This window comes from Sinohyriopsis cumingii, chromosome 1, assembly GCF_028554795.1.
Source record: "Sinohyriopsis cumingii isolate HCF-2022 chromosome 1, ASM2855479v2, whole genome shotgun sequence".
In the NCBI taxonomy this organism is placed as follows: domain Eukaryota; kingdom Metazoa; phylum Mollusca; class Bivalvia; order Unionida; family Unionidae; genus Sinohyriopsis; species Sinohyriopsis cumingii.
In genome coordinates this window covers 30,588,733-30,613,939 of record NC_142961.1, presented here as the reverse complement: position 1 = coordinate 30,613,939, position 25,207 = coordinate 30,588,733, and the positions used below count along the sequence as shown (strand labels likewise).

Genomic DNA, 25,207 nt, shown 5'->3' with positions numbered 1-25,207 from the left:
ATTTAGAGAAGGTAATTCAGTTAGTTACAGCACTAATTTACCTTGAGCCCTTCTATCTGTGATGTACAACATATACAGTATATACAACATGATATGAAAAATCTGGCTTGACATTAAATAATTAAGTGTTTTTAAAAATGAAAGTATCAGGCCTGGAACATATGCACAGGCATCTGTGAACACATAAACATATATAAAATATTAATCTGCATTGAAAAATTCAGCCGTGAAGATAATGCAAAATTACAGAAAAGCATCCATTTGAGACATTGATTATGAGAAGAAGAAAAGCTTGGAGCCTGCCTTATGTCACTTGTACTGCAGACTTGATATTTGATACAAACTATGATTAGTCCTTGTTCCATAAGCAGCTGTGACAAACGTTTATCATGATATAATTACTCTTATTTTACACTGAATTCTAAAACCTAGAATATTTTGATAATATACACAATAATCCCTCACGATATTGAAAGTAAATTCTACTTTTCAGCCAAGAAAATTCCGCAAAGATATGACTATCTTTGATAGACATGGATATCTGACAACAATTCCCACCAGTGATCTAAACTTTGTCCCTCCTTAAATTCTGAAGTTAATCATTTTGGAGTTGTATAACTTCGAAATCATCCTGGTTCAATTCCTTGTCCTATTTAGCACTTTAGCCACTACTGTAAAGCTCTTTATGTCACAAAAAGAAAATGCTTGTCCTGTTGTTCAGTTTTCTACAGACTGACCAATTACATTCCCATCAACTTTGCATTCAAGCTATTCTCATTGCCGCACATTTTTCAAATGGTTATTCAATCTCATGTCCCGCTCGAAAATTTGAATCGCCATGTTTAGCAAACATGCTCATTCCCATCAGTTTCTTTTACGTGATAATTCATTGGGCAAGTACAAAATTTTGACCAATCAGAAAGCTTTATACAATGATCATCTGTTAAACAATAAACAGAACAAATACTTATTAAAAAGCTTGTTGCAGAATGGGACCGGATAAAGCATTATTCGAAAAAAGTTTTGGTGATGATATTAAAAAATGGGTCCATATCGAGGAAATTCAGGTCAGGAGAAAAGCGAAATTCTGTTTTAAAACGGAAAACAAGTTGAAAACTTGTTTGAGGGCATTTAAATCCAATTGAAGTTAAACAAAAATACAACAACAACAACAAATTTGAAAAAGAAATTTAACAAGGAAAGATGTGGAAAGAAATAACATAAATTGTGCCCAAAATAAACAGTAAAATTACAGCTCTCAGAAGCAGGAGATATAAATGCTGCTGAAGATCATTCAGATTGTACAAGAAACAATAATGTTATTATATCTTATTGATATTTTTATTGAAATGTCAGTGATATTACAATCACAAAATATCACTATATTTTCAGTCATTTAACTTTACACTGACACATAAAAGCCAAGTCCTAATTCTTCCTTATTTAACTGATGTAAATGACTAAGTTCTTCATTCCATCTAGATGTTGGTTAGAAAATAAACTAAGTCCAGATTCCTCCTTTCATATAATAGATGCCAGTGACTGAGTTCCTAATTACACCTAGATGGTGGGTGGAAAATCAACCGAGTCCAAAATTATGCCTAAAGATGTATTATATAGCAGGAATTTGACAAAAGTCCATCTTTGAGTTAGACGGACTGTAGATGGATTCATCTTTGATTTCTCAAATTTTCCATGTCCGCCTTGTATTAACCAGATTTTTAACATTTTAGGCAGATTCTGCCTGGAGTCTGCTTAAGTTCCAGGTGGAATCTGCCTAACTATTTCGTACGGGTAGTGAAGACACAGCATTTGGTTTGTACAGCTCTTCAGTTCATATGTTCTTTCATTTGTGTATGACTTTGAGATTATTCTTCTAGCATCATTCATTCTTTACATGTCATTGTAAAACTAGGTCACTGGTTGTCTGTTTTTTGACAAAATGGAGAATTTTGACTTTGTTCATTTGGTATATGATCAGTTCAGATCTATAAACTATTCAACCTGCATCCTCCAAACACAATACATGGATTCATATTCAGGGACCCAGCATGAGATACTAACACCATGATTTTGTGACAAAACATAACTTTTGTTTTGTTGGTTTTTAAAATTTGAAATATAGACTTCTCTGGTGGCTTAGTGGTTAGAGTGCCCACCTCGGTTGTGGAAGGGTGCAGGTTCAACCCCTGGCCGGGTCATTATTTAAACAAAAACTTAAAAATGGTACTTACAGCTCCTTTGCTATGCACTCAGCATTAAGAGGTTAATGTTAGGACTGGTCAGCCTGTTGTTAGGATAATGGAACTGAGTGGGACATGATGCCATATAATAAAAATATTTATAATAATGACTTTATTTAAAGAATGTAACACAATTAGCTAAGAACTAATCTACCTTGAGGCCCTCATACAAAGGAATTTATTTGTTTTAGCTGCATCTCTGAAGCCACTGGATATATTGGGTTTGGAACAAGCAAATACAGTGGGCATTTCTAATCTCAACTGTAATACTATTCCAGAGCAAAGTTCCAGAGTATTGGAAACTTCTTTTGTATAATTCCTTATTTGTTTTTGGAATGTTATACTGTTTGGTAGACATGGAGGTGAGGAGTATTGCCAGGTAGCTTGTACTGGAATAGTGATTGTAAATATTCAGAAGCACTATTATTGAATATCCTGTACATTAATTTGGCTTTTCTCAAATCGATTTGGTCTTTGATGCATAATATTTTTAACCTACCAGCTAAAGTTACCTTCCTTTCTTTCTGGATTGATATTAGCCCTAATGCTCTTTTTTGAAGATTTGCCAGCTTTGTTATGTTTTTATCATTTTAATTACCCCATACTGTATTATACGTAACAGTAGTGTAAATAGGGTTGTACGTAACTGTTATAAAAAAATTTTTCTGCCTTTCAGGGAGAAAATGTTTTGTCCTACTGAGAAGCCATAAACTTGAATTGACTTTTTTACTGATATGTTCACTCTACGATAGGCTATTTTCTACCAAAACACAAGGTAGTCTATTGTAACAGACCATTTGCAAATTTTTATCCTTCCATGTCAGACATAGTTCATCGCTATCAAGATTTGTTCTTTTTTGCCATGTTGAGATAAGTAATATTTTAGTTTTACTATTATTTACCACCATTTCATTGCACGTGCACCAGTTGTCCAGTTTGTTTAGGGAATCCTGTAAGGAAATTTCGAGTTCATGCTTTGTGTTTTGGATGTCTGACAATGTTGTGTCATCTGCATAGAGATCTGTAGATGATATTGAGTCTCTTAGTTAAAGTGGAAGGTCATTAATAAATAAAATGAATAGTATTGGACCTAGAATTTAGCCTTGTGGTACTCCATATCTAATTGTTTCAGGTTCAGAAAAGAACATTATTTATATAAACATGTTGTGTTCTCTCATTTAAGTAAGAAGTAAACCATCTAATTGTTCTTTCATCACACTGGTAGATTTTCAGTTTCTTCAAAAGGATTTCATGATCCACCATGTCAAAAGCTTTCCTGAAATCTACAAATATAGTTCCTATTATTCTACCTTGGTCAAGTGCTTGAAGCCATTTATCAGTTAGGGAGATCAAGGCAGTCTTACAGGAATGGTTCTGTCTGAAGCCTGATTGATTAGGGTGTAACAGCAAGTGTTTGGTTAAATAGGACATGAATGAGTCATGGACATTTTTTTCAATCAATTTTGACAAGTTTGGTAGTATTGAGATTGGTCAGTAGTTATCAGCATCATCCTTAGAACCAGATTTGTGAATAGGAGTTTTTTGCAGTTTTCCATATTTTGGGGACAGATGAGGTTGCAATAATTAAATTAATTATGAATGTTATGCTATCTACAATAGCAAAGGCAGAAGATTTAATGAGGCGTTGACCAATCTGATCAAGTCCTGTAGCTTTCTTGGTATCAAGTTCACTGAGACATTTTTTAACAAAGTCTTTTGACATTGGTGGGATAGAAAAACATACCTGCTTAGAGATTTTGCTGCTGCAGAAATTTTTCAGTTCATTAAAGTTGTTTTCTATCACTGGTTCTTTTAACTTTGTGGTAATGTTGGTGAAAAAATCATTGAAAACATTTGCAATGTCAGTTTCATCAGTGACTATGGTGTCATTTACCAGAAGTGAGTGAATTGTATTTGTCTGTTTTTTGTGCGTTCCTCCAGTGAGTTCATTGAAGACTTTTCAGATGGAGTTTGTGTTGCTCGTTTTGTTTTCAAGCAATGATTGATAATAAGTATTTTTAGCTTTTTTAATTATACTTGTTATTTTATTTCTCCATACTTTATATTGTGCATGGTTTTCCATAGCCTTGAATTTGTCTCGTGTTTTCATAGCATCTAGGATTTCAGTAGTAAGCCAGTTAGGTTGAATTTCAGTCTTTACTCGATGTACTTTCAGTGGTGCATGCTTAGATACTACATCCATGAATAAGTCAGTCCACACCCTCATGGCTTCATCTGTCATCCAAATTTTGGATCATATTCCATGGAACTTTATATAGGTCATTGAGAAATTGTTCTTCATTAAAATTTTTGAACGATCTGTAATCGTTTTATGTGTATTTTTCTTATTTGTCTTGCATTTAACCTTTCTTGTCAAAAAAGTAGGATAGTGGTCACTAAGACCAACATTTGGTACATTAATAACACAAGTCACATTGTCTGGTAGGTTGGTATAAATGTGATCAATAAGAGTGCTAGATTTTTCTGTTACCCTTGTAGGCTCATTTACCAGCTGGACTAGGCCTAATGATTCAATAAATTCCATCCAGTTCATTATTGGAGTATTCAGAAGGTCCTTATTTATATCTCTGAGTATATATGTTTCTTTCTCTTGTGCTAGAACATTTTCTATTTGTTTCAAAAAGTTATCATTCCAAAATGCTTTGGAGGAAGGTGGCCTATAAATGAAACCAGCTAGGAATGATTTGCATTATTTTGAAAAATTTCCACCCAGATACTCTCAATTTCATGTGACTCCAAGTCAAGTCGCATTTTTACATTTACATCTTCCCTAATGTATACAACAAGACCCCCCCCCCCGTCTTTCTGTCCCTACGTACCGGTAATGGTTTATTGTAGCCTTGACAGTGAAATAGATCATCATTGTGGCTAGCATTTATATTGGTTTCAGTGAGTCCTAAAACATGTATATTATTTATTATTTTCCTTGGAAGACAACATTAACTTAATCTGGTCTATCTTTCCCACTATATACCTTGTACATTTAAGTGACCTATGTTAAAACCTTTTGTATTTAGTTTCATATCAATTATATGTATGTCATCATGCAATGGGGTACTCACTGAGATTGTCTCCATACTACTTTTATCATTCTGACATCCTATTTCCATATTCAAATGTTCATATATATTAGCATCTTCAAAGTCACATACAAACCCTGAAAATCCATTTACATTTGCATCTACAATAGTGTCCATTGAATAGTTAGAGTCAAGAGTCCCACAGGGTACATTTAGATTTTTTGTAAATGAAGCGTTAGCATTCTCCTCTTTACCAGCTTCCTAATATGTATACATTGATGGACAAAGTCTTTGTTTGTGTCCATATTTATGGCACCTAAAACACTTGATCTCTTTGCCATGATGGCATACCTGTGTCATGTGCCCAGTTTCTCCACAGTAGAGAGAGCGCTCTTCATTAAAGTGCTTGAAAATGGGGGCATACATGTTAATATTTCTCACTAGTTGAGAGGTTCCTTTTCTGCTTAGAAATTTGATACGTTTGTCAAATTTGAACGAAGGATTTGTTTATGTAACAATAGATTCCAGTGCATTATATATCCATATATGCTGCATTCTTTCATGGTGCCTTTGATTTTTTCCACCCCAAACCCAAGATTTTATATACAAGTTTGAACATCCACAGAATGTTGTTGCCAAAATTTTTTTGTCACCTGTAAGCAAGACAAACTGCAGTTTGCAACATTGGCCAAGCCCAGCACCATCCCTGAAATGTACATTTGTAAATCTACTTTTATTTGTGATATATATATATATATATATATATATAGCCATGATATGTGGGGTTTCTTCATGAATTTAGAAAGCTATATGCTTGTTGGTTAATCTGTTTATAATGTATCCACATATAATAATATTCTTTTCATGTTTAATTGTATCAAAAGCATATGAAAACAAGAAAGAATTCTTCTTTAACCCTTTTCATAATGAAGCTCATTTAAAAAGTTGCTGCACTAGGAATTTCTTTAGTCATTGATTTATCAGCATGAGAGAATGCAGTGATGTTGGTCAATCTATCATTACATTTTTTTAAAATACTTTTTCAAAGTAATAGGCCTTATAAAAGTATATTTTCTTTATTGTCATATTTTTCTTTCTAAATTATCAAATATAAAATATGTCAGTTAAAAGAATATTAAATAACCTAAAAATATGATTCACATTTTTTATATAACTTACTTTCAGTGTAGTTTATCTCTGCAATATTCATTATACCTCCTTTTGTGTGAAATGGGCGGGTATGATGGTGCAAAAAATAATAATAAAACTACAGAATATCAGAGGTTATTAAAACTTCTTAATTTTTATTTGCATGAGAAGTGGAGAGCAAGTAGAATAGATCCTTATTGGAAAGTCAATAAATCTGTTTATTTTGTTCGAGTCCTTTTATTATCAGATGTTTGTTGGGTTTTTTTCTCCATTTCCAGGAATTCAGTAAAATGTCATATTATGCACGCTTCCAACATCAGTATACGGGTGAACATTGTGGGCAGTGAAGTACTCAAGATGCCGTGTTAGCTTCAAAACCATTAGTCTTCATCATCTTCAATATCATAGTAAAGAAATACCAATGAACTGGTTATCATCTGGTCACTTCATTTGATATAGTCATGATCCCCACTGCCTAAAAGATCAATTTCCTCCAAAATTTTCTGCCTATTTCCATCAAAATGAGCATCCACATCACATGTCTCTTATGTACTTTCCACAGTTCAGATCTCGGCATGTTAAATTAAGTTTTCATATAAATTTTCTCCTGTTTTTTGTCATTTATTTTGTCAAAGTCATGATCATGAACTGCAATGCCTGAAATTTCAATTTCCCCCCAAAAATTCTCTATTTTCATCAAAACTGGCATCCACATCGCTTCCATCAGTTGCCAGTTTTGTGCTGTCCATCATAGTTGTCTCCTCCTGTTAAAACTCAGCTTGAAATAAAATTTGCAAATAACCAGTTATCAACTCTGTTCATTTTGAGCAAGTATAAAATGTAAATTTGCCCCATGAAATGGTTTATATTTGCAACAAATTCAGCATGCACATTACTGTTATAACTCACTTCTTCAGTTGTGACCATCATTTTGATCTCTGTAATTAAAATTAATTGTTAAATTTAACTTGTATCATTTTTGTAAAACACGTACTGTCACTGTATGGAATAACATTTGTGTACCTTCTACCATTAATTTCCTCTCTTCAAAAGAGTACACATCAAATAATGATGTATTACACTGTTAAATGCACACTTCTACAAAGATTGACTGAATGTAGTGAACATACAACTAGAATTGTTTCCCATATGAAAAGATAACATATGACTGGAATCATATCCAGTCTGAAATGGGTTATCAGATATCATTTCCAAATGACAACAGATGCTTTACTTTTACATGGTTGTCAATCGTCCATAAGAAGAAATAAAACTATTTCGGACTGTCAACAGTTATTATAAACACAGGTGTTACAATGATGGTCTCTCTAACAGAAATTAATTATCTTTCTTTTACCTGCCAGTTCAGGTGCATTTCAAATGATTTGTCTTTGCTTCATAATGAATCATCTCAAGTATGTGTTCTTGGGCAAAGCCAATGTGGGCGTGTGAGAAAGCTTGTCAGTAGCTTTCTCGTGGGTTGACGGTTCTTCCTGAGGTTCTTCCTTCACTAACTATACTGACAATATAGTCCATCGTGTGCTGAAAAATGGTGTTTAACCAATAACACCATTTTTCATTTTCAAGTTTAGTATAAATAGGCCAATAAAATCATTCAACAAAATCTTGATGCCATATTCTTCTTGGCAAAGACAACATTTCTTCCCAAGTGGGCTGAATCCTGATAGTCTTATTTGGTTACTGGCAAAGTTGGGGTAATTGAAGGTCATTCTCATTTTAAAGGTGGATAGGAATTCTCATTAATTAGTCTTATTTGGTTACTGGCAAAGCTGGGGGTAATTGTATGTCATTCTCATTTTAAAGGTGGAAAGGAATTCTCATTAATTAGTCTTATTTGGTTACTGGCAAAGCTGGGGGTAATTGTATGTCATTCTCATTTTAAAGGTGGAAAGGAATTCTCATTGATTAGTCTTATTTGGTTACTGGTAAAGCTGAGGGTAATTGAATGTCATTCTCATTTTAAAGGTGGATAGGAATTCTCATTGATTAATCTTATTTGGTTACTGGCAAAGCTGGGGGTAATTGTATGCCATTCTCATTTTAAAGGTGGATAGAAATTCTCATTGATTAGTCTTATTTGGTTACTGGCAAAGCTGTCATTCTCACTTTAAAGGTGGATAGGAATTCTCATTGATTAGTTTTATTTGATTACTGGCAAAGCTGGGGGTAATTAAATGTCATACTCATTTTAAAGGTGGATAGCAATTCTCATTGATTAGTCTTATTTGGTTACTGGCAGAGCTGGGGGTAATTGAGTGTCATTCTCATTTTAAAGGTGGATAGCAATTCTCATTGATTAGTCTTATTTGGTTACTGGCAAAGCTGAGGGTAATTGAATGTCATTCTCATTTTAAAGGTGGATAGGAATTCTCATTGATTAGTCTTATTTGGTTACTGGCGAAGCTGAGAGTAATGGAATGTCATACTCATTTCAAAGGTGGAAAGGAATTCTCATTATTAATCTTATTTGGTTACTGGAAAAGCTGGTGTAATTATGTCATTCTCACTTTAATGGTGGAAAGGAATTCTCATTGATTAGTCTTGGTTACTGGCAAAGCTGGGCTTAATTATATGTCATTCTTATTTTAAAGGTGGAAAGTAATTCACATTGATTAGTCTTATTTGGTTACTGGCAAAGCTGTCATTCTCACTTTAAAGGTGGATAGGAATTCTCATTAAATAGTCTTATTTGGTTACTGGAAAAGCTGGGGTTAATTGTATGTCATTCTCATTTTAAAGGTGGAAAGGAATTCTCATTGATTAGTCTTATTTGGTTACTGGCAAAGCTGAGGGTAATTGAATGTCATTCTCATTTTAAAGATGGAAAGGAATTCTCATTGATTAGTCTTATTTGGGTACTGGCAGAGCTGTGGGCAATTATATGTCATTTTCATTTTAAAGGTGGATAGAAATTCTCATTGATTAGTCTTATTTGGTTACTGGCAAAGCTGAGGGTAATTGTATGCCATTCTCATTTTAAAGGTGGATAGGAATTCTCATTGATTAGTCTTATTTGGTTACTGGCAAAGCTGAGGGTAATTGAGTGTCATTCTCATTTTAAAGGTGGATAGGAATTCTCATTGATTAGTCTTATTTGGTTACTGGAAAAGCTGGGGGTAATTGTATGCCATTCTCATTTTAAAGGTGGAAAGGAATTCTCATTGATTAGTCTTATTTGGTTACTGGCAAAGCTGAGGGTAATTGTATGCCATTCTCATTTTAAAGGTGGAAAGGAATTCTCATTGATAATCATTAACCTACTTTCAACTCCATGCGATTGGAAGAAAAATTGATGTTAACATTTTCATTTAGGTCATGTGTAATTTAGTTTTGTACTAATATCGTCCACTGACATAACTGGTTTTAACAGTTTTAATTAGTATTCAGTGATGTGCTAATTGGTATCAGTCTAATTAGTATTCAGTGATGTGCTAATTGGAATCGGTATAATTAGTATTCAGTGGTGTGCTAATTGGGATCTGTCTAGTTAGTATTCAGTGATGTGCTCATTGGGATCAGTCTAATTAGTATTCAGTGATGTGCTAATTGGGATCAGTCTAATTAGTATTCAGTGATGTGCTAATTGGGATCAGTCTAATTAGTATTCAGTGATGTGCTCATTGGGATCAGTCTGATGAGTATTCAGTGATGTGCTAATTGGGATCAGATATTAATACTAATTAACAGAGTAGATAGTGTACATGTATGTTAAAGAAAAATTCTTTTGATCAGCACATATATTTTGGACCAGAATTATGTGGCAATTTAAACTGATTTCCAGTCTCTTCCAGTATTAATCTTAGCAAATTTTACTGTATTCATGTAAAATTCATGCAAAAATTACATTTACACATGTGACTTTTTATTAGCTTTTTTTCTCAATGTTATTAAATTTGAAAAAAATGTTTTCCCATATATTTGAATATTTCAGTGAAAAATTTAATCCTGTATAGTTGCCCATTTTGTTCATTTTTTTCATAACATGGTGTATGAAGCGCATGTTACAGTAACCAAATTTTTTTGTTGCCTTTGCTACAGCAAAAATATGTCTTGGGTTTCCCGCAAATAAAAAATGTTCAGTAAACAAACATCTGAACAGTGACAATGACTTGAACAGCTAACACTCGCTCCAGGGCCACAAACTTGAGGCAAAAATGGCATTATTTAAACCAGACATTTCTATCGTGCTTTCTTGTATTTGAATTGTAGTACATGTTTAAGGTTTATTTCATCGAATATTTCTTAATCAGTACTTGCTGTCGCTACTGACCAAAAGTGTTGACTCAGTTAATGTCATCAGGATTTCAAAACAAGTGCACTTAAAGTGCAAAAAATATGGCCCATGAACCATGGATGGGCAAGAAGTTAGGATGGTTGAGCTTGAAATATCAGCATTGATTCTTAAATAGGTCACGTGAGAAAGGATTGTATTATTCTGTTATTATGTAGTATATGTATGTGAAGTAAACTGTAAGCCCCTTTGATGATGAAGAAATGCACACACGACGCGAGTCTCTAACCATGATCATTATTCTGTGTCTCGATCTGAACTTGGAAAGTTTTTTAAAATGGATACCCAGTTGTTCATGTTATTACCCAGGTTGTTATCAGCTGGCGGGTACCCGAGTACCCTGGTAATGGTTGGCATCTTTTTTTATGAGCTTTTTTTTTTTCAGTAATAAAGCATGAAATGCCTTAATAATAAGCTGTATGAGTCACAAAGTTCAAACTTGGAAAACCGAGCCTTTGTAGGTTTACAACAGGTTGCCAGTAGTCTATGAGAAAACCTTAATAGATGAATCAGTAAACATGGAGAGGGTCCAGTTGCAAAACATGCACTATGATATATTCTACTTGCTGTACCAACCCCAGTAATCTGAAGTTGCTCACTGAACTGCATGCCATTTTTAATGGCCATTATACTGGAAAATACTAAAATGTAGTTTTTTTTTTAAAAACCCACCAAAAAAAATATGAATACAACTGCTGAGTTTCTTTATGCTGTACTAAAGCCATGTTACCTGATAAACATTTTGAGAAATGCCTTGAATTTATGTCTTATATTTTTCCAGGAATTGCTCCCTTGACTATCAACTGCATTTCAACATTTGAGGGTGTATATCAATTCACCTATGAAGTGGATCAGGGAGGAGGAGGTATATGTGACAACCCTAACAGCGTTATTGAAGCTTGTCAAGATCCGGGTTCTGCCTACGTTGACAATCAGGTCTTTATGATGAAGTATGCAGCTTGCAGAGACGTTTCCACATCTGCCAATAGACGTAAGACGGGCTGAAAATTTACAATAATTGTACCAAATTTATTGCGAGTTCATTTTTAGTTGTGGGGTACTAAATTAGTGGATTTTGGAGTTGCTGCATATTGTGTATTTAAGGATCCAACAGCTATTCATCTGTGATTTTAATGATGATATAACCACTGCCTCCACACAAACTATGCTGGTTTATTACCGACAGAAAATATAATTCTTTGAAGCAAATTATATCTTTAAAAATAATTGTAATTATAATATATGCATACTCAAGTTTTCACTCATTTCTTAGCTGTTCATCTTTAATTGAGACTTAACATATATCTTTATTGTTGCTAGGCCTGTGGATGGTATAATAGGATTCTTCTGAACTATGAAAATAAGTGACTCTCATTTAAAACTCAATACCTTCATAGAAATGTAGGTCACTAAATTCTACCACTTACCTTTGGCATGGTGTAGGATTGAAATAAAGTTTTAACACTTCTAGTTTTTTATAATTGTCACTAAAATTAAATGGTCCTAACTGAAGGGGTGCTTATTGTCATTTCAGAGGTCAGATACCAGTGTATGGGTACATGGTTTGCGGTGAGAAATGGTATTGGATACACTTATGCAGCCATCGCTGATACTGTGCAGAAGGACAACAGAGAAAGATTTAAATGCTTGGTAAACTGGCACAATGCTTGATAGGTTATTGACTTTAAATATTGTATTCTACCAAAAAAATGTACCTGGCATGTTACAATAAATGTACCTGGCATGTTACAATAAGTGAGGAGGAAGCACAATAGCTTCAGTATCTTATCTTTTGGTAATGTCCTCATTTGTTGTTGTGAGACATGAGAGACAAAAATCATCACTTGGATTCTGGGAACTAATCAGAGCATTGGCTGATATCATTTTGCTGTCAGAATATTAATATATATTGAGCTGAATTGCAATTAACCATGTGGCATGCCACCTGTAAGGTCATGTTGTGTGTATATGTTGTAATATTTAACAGTTAAAAAATGTAATTTGCTTTTTTGATGGAATTTTATTTTTGGATGTAAATATAGGAGCCCAGCTGTACTGACAATAAATAAGGTTTTTTAGTTTTAAATAAGCAAATTATTATGGGGGTTAACTAATTTGGTATTCTTTTTTAATGGGAAATTTGCAAGCCCAACATTGTGGATTTATTATCTTCATAGCTCTGAAAACTTGACCAGATTGGGGATCATGAATTTACTTTTTATATTTAATGGCTAATAGCTTAGCTTGGTTTCATGGAATTGTGAAGGGATAATTAGACTTAACATATTTCTGACAGTGCAAACTGCTCGACGATTTTTATTAACTAGGGATTACATATTACATTTATCATGTAAAATTATGCATTGTCTCTCTTTGTATGTTAGGGGCCCAGAGTGACCAAGTGGAGTAAGGCCCTCTTTTTGTATGTTAGGGGCCCAGAGTGGCCAAGTGGTGTAAGGCCCTCTCTTTGTATGTTAGGGGCCAAGAGTGGCCAAGTGGTGTAAGGCCGTCTCTTTGTATGTTAGTGGCCGAGTGGTGTAAGGCCCTCTCTTTTATAGATCACTTACACATCTTACCTCTGTCTGTATGGGTTCAAGTCTTTTCTTGACCTGCTTGGGTATGTGAAAGAATATTTTCTGGTTCCTCCTCCACCAGAGATATTGGCCACCATGTATGTAACCTACCATTTGCTGAAAAAGGGCATTAACCCACTCCCACCACCAAATCTCTGGATGTTATATACATACCATAATTGTACAGAAGTGCTGTACCACAAGTTAATTTTTGTAGCACTTGAAGTTTGCTACAGTATGTTCTAGTCTTGTATTTTGAATTTATAAGCACTAGTATCAGAAAGTGCTGCAGTGATGTCACTGATCACAAAATGTGACATCTACTTTTGCATCTGGGAGTCAAAATATCTTTTATACCTCACTGCTGATTGTGAAATAAAAACGGGACCATTATTTGTATCAAGGTTTATATTAAGCTTTTATTTTAATTGGACATTAGTAAACCCCAAACTTTAAACTGTATTGATGCAATTACATTGTGTAAGTAATAAGATGACAGTCAAATGAATGTATCCTTTTTTGTGGGGGCAGCACTAGAGTATTCAATAAAATTGTTATGATCAGGTTTGGCAGGTTTCACACACCAATAGAATATGTCAGACCACTTATATATAGATAACAAGGCAGGTTTCACACACCAATAGAATATGTCAGACCACATATATATAGATAACAAGGCAGGTTTCACACACCAATAGAATATGTCAGACCACTTACATCAGAGGTGGGCAAACTTTCTGGTGCAAGTGCCGCATACACAAATTTACACCTTGTCGTGGACCGCATAGTTCATTAAGTAAAATAATTAGTATTTGAAATAGCAAAAACAAAAGGTTTTTCTAAATAACATCATAATTAATTTTCAGTTGTTAATATGTTGTTAATATTTGAAAACTTAAACTTCAAAAGAAGCACATTTATTTGATAAACAGAGTAACATAAACAGAGTCAGTGCGAATGATGACTTGTTCCTAGGCCACATGAAAACCCTTGGTGGGCTGCATAAAAGCCCATGGCAGGCCACATGCAGCCCACGGGCCGTAGTTTGCCCACCCCTGGCTTATATAATATAGATAACAAGGCAGGTTTCACACGCCAATCGAATATGTCAGACCACTTATATATATAGATAACAAGGCAGATTTCACACACCAATAGAATATGTCAGACCGCTTATGTATATAGATAACAAGGCAGGTTTCACACATCAATAGAATGTGTCAGACCACTTATGTATATAGATAACAAGGCAGGTTTCACACACCAATAGAATGTGTCAGACCACTTATGTATATAGATAACAAGGCAGGTTTCACACACCAATAGAATATGTCAGACCACTTACATATATAGATAACAAGGCAGATTTCACACACCAATAGAGGATGTCAGACCACTTATATAATATAGATAACAAGGCAGATTTCACACACCAATAGAATATGTCAGAACACTTATATAGTATAGATAACATGGCAGGTTTCACACACCAATAGAATTTGTCAGACCACTTATATAGATAACAAGGCAGATTTCACACACCAATAGAATGTCAGATCACTTATATAATATAGATAACAAGGCAGATTTCACACATCAATAGAATATGTCAGATCACTTTTATAATATAGATAACAAGGCAGATTTCACACACCAATAGAATATGTCAGACCACTTATATAATATAGATAACAAGGCAGGTTTCACACACCAATAGAATGTCAGATCACTTATATAATATAGATAACAGGGTACAGAGGCTTTGGATCGTAACATTTTAAAAGAATTATTCATTTATCCTGTACACAAACTATCCAGTTCATTCACATGGTGCAGTTAATATAGAATCAAATGGTAACCTAATAGAAACTCCCTAGGTGAGCTTTAATTCAGTAGCTCAGGGAAATCTGTGTGATTCAAAACTATTAGTCTTAGCATCATTTGTTCTTGTGTTTAATAACTTTTCTTCTTTGTGAAGTATTTTTTACTTATTAAAAACTGTGGTTGGTATAGTAGCACATTATGCTAACATTGCACAGGTATGTGAATGAATTGGATAGTTTGTGATACATGCATGACATTTGGTAAACAGCTAGGATATATCCATATTTAGCTATAGGGCAATTGCATATTTCTTCCGTGACAGTAATGGCAACCATTTTCCAAGATGTCCACCATCCATTTAAATGCTGCTTTAATTTTGTAGATTGTATCCACTAGCATGGTTGCAATCTTTATTAGGTTGTATATCAGTTGTGTTTGCATTTATAATAATTGTACATGGATGAAATAATATAATTGATATGTTTCATATTATAAGGTTTAAACATATTAAATGTGACAGTTTCTTGAGGAAAGACACATGCTTACAAGATCATATTCAACAACTACAGTTGGATAACATGCAGTTAAATGCAGTGTTTGGAAAACAGTCATGCTAGGTTTGAGCACATTCTTCACTATCATGACAAAGGTGAGTGCAATGGAGATCAACCTCATGGCACTTGCACTCTCTTCTGCAGCCCTGCATGCTGTTTAGCACTTCACTTGCCACAAGTTTTCATAGCTACTGGAAGAATTGTCCAGCATATTTCCCACCCATATTTATCATTTTTGTGATCCCCCCGCCCCACTTCACGATGGAATCTGAATCCGAGGAGCTGCAATCATCATCTGGGAGCAGCAGTGACCAACCTTGTATGCATCCCTCTTTTTGTGCTGGATGAGTGTTGCCTTTGTTGGGGAAAGGTCATCAAATATTTTGCTCTTCTGAGTGCAGAGCTCTTTGCAAGTCTGGTTTGTATACTTCTGGCTGCAGGTATAGTCATATAGTAAGACCACAAAGCAGTTCAGTAGTTTAATCAGCCTTCTGTGTACTCAGGTGTAGCACCTATAGCACAGAATGCTGGTGTGACCTCATTGTATGCTTTCCATTTGTCTCACACAGTTTTCTTCCCTCTTCATCCAAAGGATGACACCTTGTTACACCCAGTAAATGCATGAAACAGGACCCCAGTATTTCCATAACTGTTAAGAATCGAATGTTTTTGCTTAGTTCCAAAGGCAACCCACAGTTTAGGGATGTTGAGGATGTGGATTTGTGTCACTGCCAAAATGACCTTGTGTGTATTAACACTTTGGTATGCCTTTACTTCACAGCATCTTTTATACGGAGGAGGAATGATGCATTGGCCTCCTCATGAATGCAAGACCAGACACAACTCGAGGTTGAGTTCCTTAAGTACACTAGAGTTATGTCTGCTGATGGCTTGCTTGTTGTTGTCCATGGCCGCTAGACTGATCACTTGAAGAGAGAACATCTTTATCTTTCGTTATCAATTTGAGAAAACTAATACCAGATTAGGAGAATTGCACTTGATGGCTCCATACATGTCTGAATTCTTTTCCCCCTCTTGCTTCGTGTACCTGCTTTCACACTGTCCAGGTAGTACTGGTTGCACATTGCTTGCTAGCTAGAGATGGGATTTGATGTTCAGCAGCAACACTTGCATTCCATAATCACTGAATGTTTTTGCAAAGCCAGGTAATAGCATGCTGATGATAGGAGTCACATCAAGAATAATGATGCTGGTGGGATTAAGAACACTATCTTGTGCAGAGACCAGGTCTTCCAAGTAACCTACCAGATAGATTTTGTTGCCCAGTTCACAACTTAACCATTTGTGATAGCCTTGGTGGACTTGCTTGGTTTTTATGTGCAAAAAAAAAACATATTGAGGTCTCCATCTTTAATCAGAGATAAAACATATTATCTGGAAAATAGAAAATGGTTCTTGAGGGATGGCAGCTGTAACTGTGTTTTTGACTTCTCTCATTGGAGATCAACTGAATGGGGTGGTGATGTTCCATTTGGTGAGATCAGTAATTGATCATGCTTTATTTGATAAGGCATTCTTTGAGTATCATACACCTTGTCAAATTATTTCAATCTTTTGTATAGTGTTAATAACAGCTGGATTGGCAAGGTCTCTTCTGTCCAGTAAAAGGAGGTTACTGCTGTCATCACAATAGATTCATCAGCACTCCTCTCAACATCTTGAGCAAAATGTCTACATGCACATGGCACAACATGATGCCAGAGATATGTCATGTGCCTTTCCACTGAGGCTTCGAACTCTCAAATCACCAAGGCCATCTTGGTCCCAGATACGATCCATCAGTATTTTCAGTCATACCCATCACATTTCACTGTGGCATTTATCTGTTGATGGGCCTGGTCTATGGCTATAGCAGAGAATGCATGTCTGTTTTTGCAGTAAAGGTGTAGGATAACTATGTTGCATAGATGCAATAGAATTCACATAGTAGAAATGGTGTGGTTCAAGGTGTAGAACCATTGAATGATCTTGACAAAAGCATCATTATAGAATAGGAAATATGTCTCTTATATCGCTCTCACAAAAGTCCTCACCTCAAGTTCCAGCTAGATGATAATGAACCAAAACTATAACTGGGAACTTGCTATAGCTTTGTTAGTGCATCAGTTTTCCAGGGACATCAAATTGCCTCCCTTTTTAAGGCTGCAGCTGATTGGTTGTAAACTTTCTGCATGAGTACATAAATAACACTAGCTGTGGACCATGAGAGTGTCAAATGCTTCTCCCATGGGATGCTCTCTGGAATAAGTTTGCTGTTCCAGACATGGCAGCGCTGGTTGGTACAAGTGTACTGTTTTCCACATGGTCTCCAAGTGCCCTAAGAACTGCTATCAAGATCTCCAGCATGCCAAGTATCAAAACAAAGTGCTCTTCACCATGGCTTGTTGGCCATGACCACTGGGATTAATTTACAAGTGTGCACAGAGACTGATCCACAGTGGTGATGGGCACCTGGTCCAGGATTCAGAATTTCTTATTCTTAAATACATTAATAGAATGGTGAATCATGGCCAGTGACAGGGCCTGATCATGGAAGAAACGGAGCAAGGGAGTGCCATGCTACTCTTGTTGATACATTTACCCGTTGGCTGCTGTGATATGCAGCCCAAGAGATTTTCAGCTTCCTGGAATGTTTCTGCAGCTACCAGCTGCCTCTCATTTTCCAACTGTCTGTATTCCATGTGCATGGGCTGAGGGTTGAGCTTAAAGGCTGCTTTGTTTGGATTTTCCAGTTTTGGCACAGGTGGGTCTTTACTATACAGAGCAACTGGTAGCACTCTGGTGTATGACTCTGGTGTTTGTCCCAGGGTCTTTTTGGCAGCAGCTTGGTGGGACCATTATAGTCCATTGCACTCCACTGACCAGATTACTTAGATGTTGGAACTGGCATATTCCATGGTCAGTGTTGTCTATATCACTGGTGTTGAAGAGGCCTTATCAGAGTTTTTGAGGGCAGACAGCTGTCCATCTTACCATGTTGATAAATGTTGTTACCAAGGTCAACGGAGATGTGCAGAACCCAATCATATGAGATTGACAGTCCAGTGTGGAGCAGAATGTCCACTAGATCTAACTTGCAAGTTTTCAAATGAACCATTAAATCTTGATACACAGGCAGGGGTATTTCTCATCCGTGACTGTGCCTAGCAGCACTTGTTGCAATAGCTGTCTGTAAACAATGTACAGATCTGTTGAACCTCAACAACGTTGAATTTGTGAGAGTTTTCTGTGGCACTGACATGTAGTTTAATGGTTTTCATGTCTAGGCCATTAAGAATCATAGCCACTAGTGCCAAAAATGACATAGGCACAGACCCATCCTGGCACTTGGAGTCAATTGAGCCACTGAACCTTGCTTTCATTTTGATGATATCTCTATGGACTATGTTTGCAGCCCTGGCAGAAAGAACATCATCATTGTTAGCATCATGCTCACATGTTTTTTGTTTCAGCCTTATATCATTAAATATATAAATTATATCATCTTTAATCCTTGTACAGTTATTATAAATGGAAATGTAACAAAAATAATACATAACCAAGTTTGCCACCCCACAAGTGGATCCAGTCTGCAAGATTTAGGGAAACATTTAAATGCATGTGAGCCATCTTGGAAAATGCTTGCCATTTACATCAGAGGAAATTTATGTGAATGTCCTATAGCAAAAAGTATTCTTTGTGACATACCCTAGCTGCATGTTAAATTTCATGCTTGTATAATCAGCCTCACAGTATTCCCAGCATTTCACATTGCTGCACTTTACAGCAGATTCAGTATTCCAGTAGCATATGATCTGTGTACACAGGATTTGGATCCCATTGCATCTTATTGAAGCCTATACAGCTAACACCCAAATGATGTTTAGTGTTTAAACTGTGACTCTCCTGTAATTTAGATGACTCTGAAGAACCAGAAGGATGCACAGAACAAAATCCGCTGGGTCATGTCCCGTTTTGCTGACTGTGTTTCCCTCAACAGTATCTATAACGGTCCCCTCAGGCTGGTGCTTACAAGAAGTAAGTTACATCTGTACTAGACTGTGTATCATTTCTTTTAATAATACTTTATTTATAGAGGGTGACTCATTAGTCAAGGACTAGTCTCCCTTGAGGCCCTCTTAAGGAGAGTATAAGAATGCACATTATATGAAAGATAAAAATAATTACTGTTTATTTCAGCATGTTTAGTATTAAAATACTAAATTCCATTTTCTATCAAACACACGTACATGTTCATGATATCTCTTGTTAAATACTGCAGTATTTTCAGCAGATTTTACATGTAGTGGAAACTTGTTCCACAGAACTGTACCAGAGTATTGGAAGCTTTTTTTAAATTGCTCAGTTTTGGTTTTGGTACTAGAAGGTTTCCATGTGATATTGATCTCAACTGGTATTGAGTTGAAAAAGGCCTTAAGTCTTGAAGATACTCTGGTGCAGTTCCGTGTAGACATTTATATACAAGAACTGCCTTGTGAAAATCTATCCTTTCATATATCGTGAACCATTTGAGTTCTGTAAACAGTGCTTTTGAGGAATGATCAATAAATGCATCTAAAATTACGTATGCTGCTTGTTTCCGAAGTTTATAAATCCTGTCAAGCTGAGATTTAGCACAATGTCCCCATACATTTGAACAATAATCCATTGTTGGAAGAATATATGACTTGTATAGATTGCGAGTTTCCATAGATAAATATTTCTTGATTCTGCTGAGTATAGCAGTTTTGGATGACTGTGTTTTACAAAGCTTATCAATATGGTCATCGCATTGTAAATTATTATCTAAAGACACACCTACAAGCTTTTCATGTTTGACATTTTCTAACGGATGATTATTTATTGAATGAGACAGTTCTGGGTTCCCTAACTTGTGTAGCTTTTGTGATGTCCCAAAAATCATACATTTTGTTTTACTTTCATTTTTTACCATCCTACTTTGTTGTGCCCAGTTTTGAACTCTATTATTTTGGATAACTTCTATATCAGAACTAGATGTATACAAGGTTGCATCATCTTCAAACAAATCTCTATTTGTGAATTCATTATTTTATGGTAGATCATTGATATAGATAAGAAAGAGGAGAGGGCCTAAAACTGATCCTTGAGTGACCCCTGAATAAGTAATGCAGGTTTTAGAGCTAATATTGCCAATGCTTACTTGTTGAGATCTTTGGTTTAGGTATGATCTAAACCAGTTTAAAGAAGGGTGGTTGAACCTGTAACAGTTCAACTTTTGCAAAATTTCATGATCAACAAGATCAGAGACTTTCTGGATGTCATGGAAAAAGATTCCAGTCATATGTCCATTATCTTTTTCCTTCAGCCAAAGATCAATTAATTTGGTAAGTTCTTTTTGACATGAGTCATTTTTTTTCCTAAATCCGAATTGTGCTTTATAAAATGGAGAGTAAGTTTTTAAAATATTATAGACCTGATTAGCTGCTTGCTTTTCAAATTATTTTGACAATACAGGTAGAATTGATATTGGTCTGTAATTCCCTGGATCCTCCTTTTCTCCTTTCTTAAAGATAGGTGCAACCTTTGCACATTTAAATGTTTTTGGAAAATTATTATACAACCGCTCCAGTGACCTGGTGATTAGAGCATCTGCCTTGGATGCAGGAGGTCATGGGTTCAATCGAGTCATACCAAAGGCTTACAAAAATGGTACTACCAGCTGCCTTGCTTGGCACTCAGTATTAAGAGGTTAGTGTTAGGACTGGTCGGCCTGGTGTCTGGATAATGTGACTGGGTGGGACATCATGCTACATGTCTGCAGCATGATGCCCCAGTGCTAGACATCACTATAAACTGTCACACTGCAGACATTGTAGCGATATGACTGAAAAATTATTAAAGCTATGTTAAAAATCCAGATCACACACACACACACCACTCATTATACTTAAATTTATGATATGCGTTAATGACTTTGTTATTACTAGTGCAGCAGTTTTAAGATTTGTTGACCAATACTTTACAAACTAGAGGATTTATTAATATTCACCTTAATGAGCATATCAGAAACTTCATCTTCACTAACATTAACTATTGAAAAATAATTATCAGAAATGTTAGCTCTTATAAATTATAGAAGAGCATTAAGTTCAATTGGGATGTTAGTCTGGTTCTGAATACTGTTACTGGAGATGCTAATGAAGAGATTGTTGAACATTTCCACTATGTCTTGTACAGATGTTACTATATCATCATTTTGCTTAAGTCTAGGGGGAAAACAACTGTTCTTGGGTGGGTTCAGCTCTTTTAGATGCTTCCACAATGTCATGGTACTCTTACTTTCATCAATAGCCTGTTTATAGTAGTTCTCTTTTGGCTTATCTATCAGGTGCTTAGTTTTATTCCTCCACTTTCTATAGTTTTTCATGTCTTTTTTCTTGTGGAAATTATCTCTTAGATGCCTAGCCTCATTGATTTCAGGGGTAATCCACTTGGATGTAATTTGGTGTTTAACCATTTTTGTTATTATTTTGGGGCATGCTTGTCTAAGGCTGCATTGAACATCTGATACCATTTGTCTAAGGCAGTGTTGACATCAACATTATTGGAGACTGAGTGGAAGGGTTTGCAAACTAAGTCATTTAAGAACTTTTCCTTGTCAAACTGTTTTAAGACCCTGTATTGTATTTCAATGTGTTGACCATTTTTAGATGATTTGGGAACATGTCTAGTTGTACAGACTGGTTAGAGGTCACTCCATACATACACTGACACATTAATTTCACTTACGTTTTCAGGTTTATTAGTATTAACATGATCAATGATAGTAGCACTTTTATCTGTTACTCTAGTTGGGTTGTTAATTAATTGAGTTAAGTTGTAAGTTCCAGAGTTACTGATCCCTGTTAATGGTGGAGTTTTCATGTAGTCAGTGTTAGAATTGCCTAATATGATTGTTTCTAAATCTTCCTTTAGTAATGCTTTTTGAAATTGCACCTCAAATCTATCAGTCCTATCACATGAGGAACTAGGTGGCTGAAAACTGAACATAAGCGTATTGGCTTTGATTGGGCAAGGGTTACTTCAGTCCAAATACTCTCCACTCCAATAATCTCACAATCAGTGAGATGTTCCTAATGTTCCTGTCTACAAAGAGAAGAACACCCACACACTCCTTGGATTCCCTATCTTTTCTTTCAAAGTTGAACCCCTCTTGTTCTCACTTCTTTGATTATTGACTATCTTATAAGAAGAGATGTCTTTTTGTTGATTTTGACAAGTGGGGGATTCAGATGCATTGGTTGAACTTCTTGATTTCCATGACTAGACTGACTGAGAGTTTGGTGACTGTTTTATTTAGTATTTGTATTTAATTTAGCTTCTTGCTGTGGGTAATTGGAGGTTGTCTTTAGAGCAGTTCCTTCTGTACTTGGATTTGATGTTGAGTGAGCCATATGGTGGTCAGTGTTTACAATATGTGCTTTAACTGATTTTTGCCTCTGCTCATCTAATACTTGTAGAAGAGAGTCATCTTGTTTAATTGGTGAGGTTGCATCTGTTTGTGTGTGTAATAATTTTTTTTCTAATAGTTGGTTTTGGTATGGTCTGAGTGCCCTGAAAGGCTCTTGTGTTTTGGTCCTTTGACATGTTTGTGTATTGAATTGTCTGGGTTTCCTGGCACACTATTTTTGCACCTGGTCTAACCATTTGAATGCTGTGTAGATTCTTTGATTTTAGTGCAGAGAGTTCCTGTTATAAAGTTTCTATTTGGGCCTGGAGATTACCTATCATTACTGAGCACTGCATGGAGGTGCAGGTCTGGTTATGGGTTCCATGGAACAATTATGTTTATTGGACATCATGTGCCAATTCGTGTATGTCTCGTGGTGGGAGATTATTGCCATCATCATGTGAAATGGAAAAAGAATTTCCAAGAATTACATCAAGTTGAGAGATAGCAACAAGCCATTGAGTTGCATAAGGTTTGGAACTAAAGTTTGTGCAATTGTGCTAGTGGTAAAAAAAGTCTATGCGTACTTTACAAACATTTCAGTTGAACATAATGTTTATTGTCGCATCAAACTTTTAATTACATTTTCAAGCTTTACTATAGCAGTTATTGATATTTTGTTACACCTTACTGAAAACTGGTCAATCTTACGGAAAAAAATCAGCTGCCTTACTGAGACGGACTCGTCAGGGTTGGCAGATCTGCTTATATCCATATATTGAGCTTACTAATAATAATAATAACAATAATAATAATAATAATGACTTTGTATAGTGCCTAATCTTTAGAAGCTCTAAGCGCTTTACAATATTAGACAATACCTATAACATAAGAAAACATATAATGATATGATTACAAGAAACAAACACCATGAAATTAGAAAACATAAAAAACATGCTGAAAATATTTAAGGTAGGAAACATTATTAGGTCGTTAAGTTTGTTCTTACAGTCAAAATAGGTGAGTTCTAAGAGTACTCTTGAATGGGTTCACTGTGTCTTTGTGTCTAAGTTCAGTGGGCAATTCATTCCACATTGCCGGGCCCTGGTATGCAAAAGAATGTTGTCCATATGACTTCGTTTTCATAGAGGGAATAATGAGTATATGATTGTCAGAAGAGGAGGACCGTAAGTATCTTGCTGGTGTGTACACATGGGTGAGGTCAGATACGTATGTTGGACTGGAGTCTGTCAGTAAAACATAGCACAGAGAACAAATTTGTGTTTGATTCTGTATCGAATGGATAGCCAATTATGGGTACAGAGCATTTTGAAGTTTCTGGAGTAGATATTGAGATGAACCAGACAGAACTGAGTTACAATAGTCCAGTCTTGAAAGTACTAATGAACACACAAGTGTTTTAGTGGCATCAACTGAAAGATATTTCAAATGCAGTTGATGCGTTTCAGCTTAAGATATGCAGCCTTGCATATATTCATGACATGTTGGTGCAGTGTGAGAGTACTGTCCAGAGTAACACCTATGTTTCATACTGACTGTGAATTTATTGTTGATGTTGCTGATATTTATTGTTTGAGGTAAAGGATGTGAATGAGAAAGTCTTTGAGTTGTAATCAGAATGGCCTCAGTTTTATCATCATTCATCTGCAGCTTGTTACATGTCATCCATGATTTCACATCAGAAATGCACCTCTCTACACCTTGGATGGAAGCATCAACTTCAGTTTGGTGGCTAGATTTGATATTTGGGTGTCATCAGAGTACAGTTGGTGAGATACTGGCTGATGATCTATGACGCTTGAGAGCGGCTGAGTGTATAGAATGAAGAGAACAGGTCCAAGAACAGACCCCTGTGGAACACCACAACATAGATCAACTGGGCTTGAGTGTATTCCATTTGCAGATACAATTTGTGTCCTGTTGACCAAGTAGGACTTGAACCACAGTAAGGCTGTATTATGAATGCCAAATACATGCTGGAGATGGTGAAGTAATATATCATGGTCTATTGTATCAAATGCTGCAGACAAATCAAGGAGGGTGAGGACTGTAATCTTT

General features: G+C 35.6%; 1 protein-coding gene across 1 annotated transcript in view; it reads left to right on the top strand.

Moving 5' to 3' along the window:
- Positions 1-25,207, top strand: part of LOC149806628 (uncharacterized) — a 74,678-nt gene that overhangs the window by 16,372 nt on the left and 33,099 nt on the right. Inside the window, exons 5-7 of the mRNA XM_089955891.1 lie at positions 11,527-11,736; positions 12,280-12,395; positions 19,614-19,734. Of these exons, the coding sequence (XP_089812017.1) occupies positions 11,527-11,736; positions 12,280-12,395; positions 19,614-19,734 (447 nt within the window). The remainder of the gene's footprint in view (positions 1-11,526; positions 11,737-12,279; positions 12,396-19,613; positions 19,735-25,207) is intronic.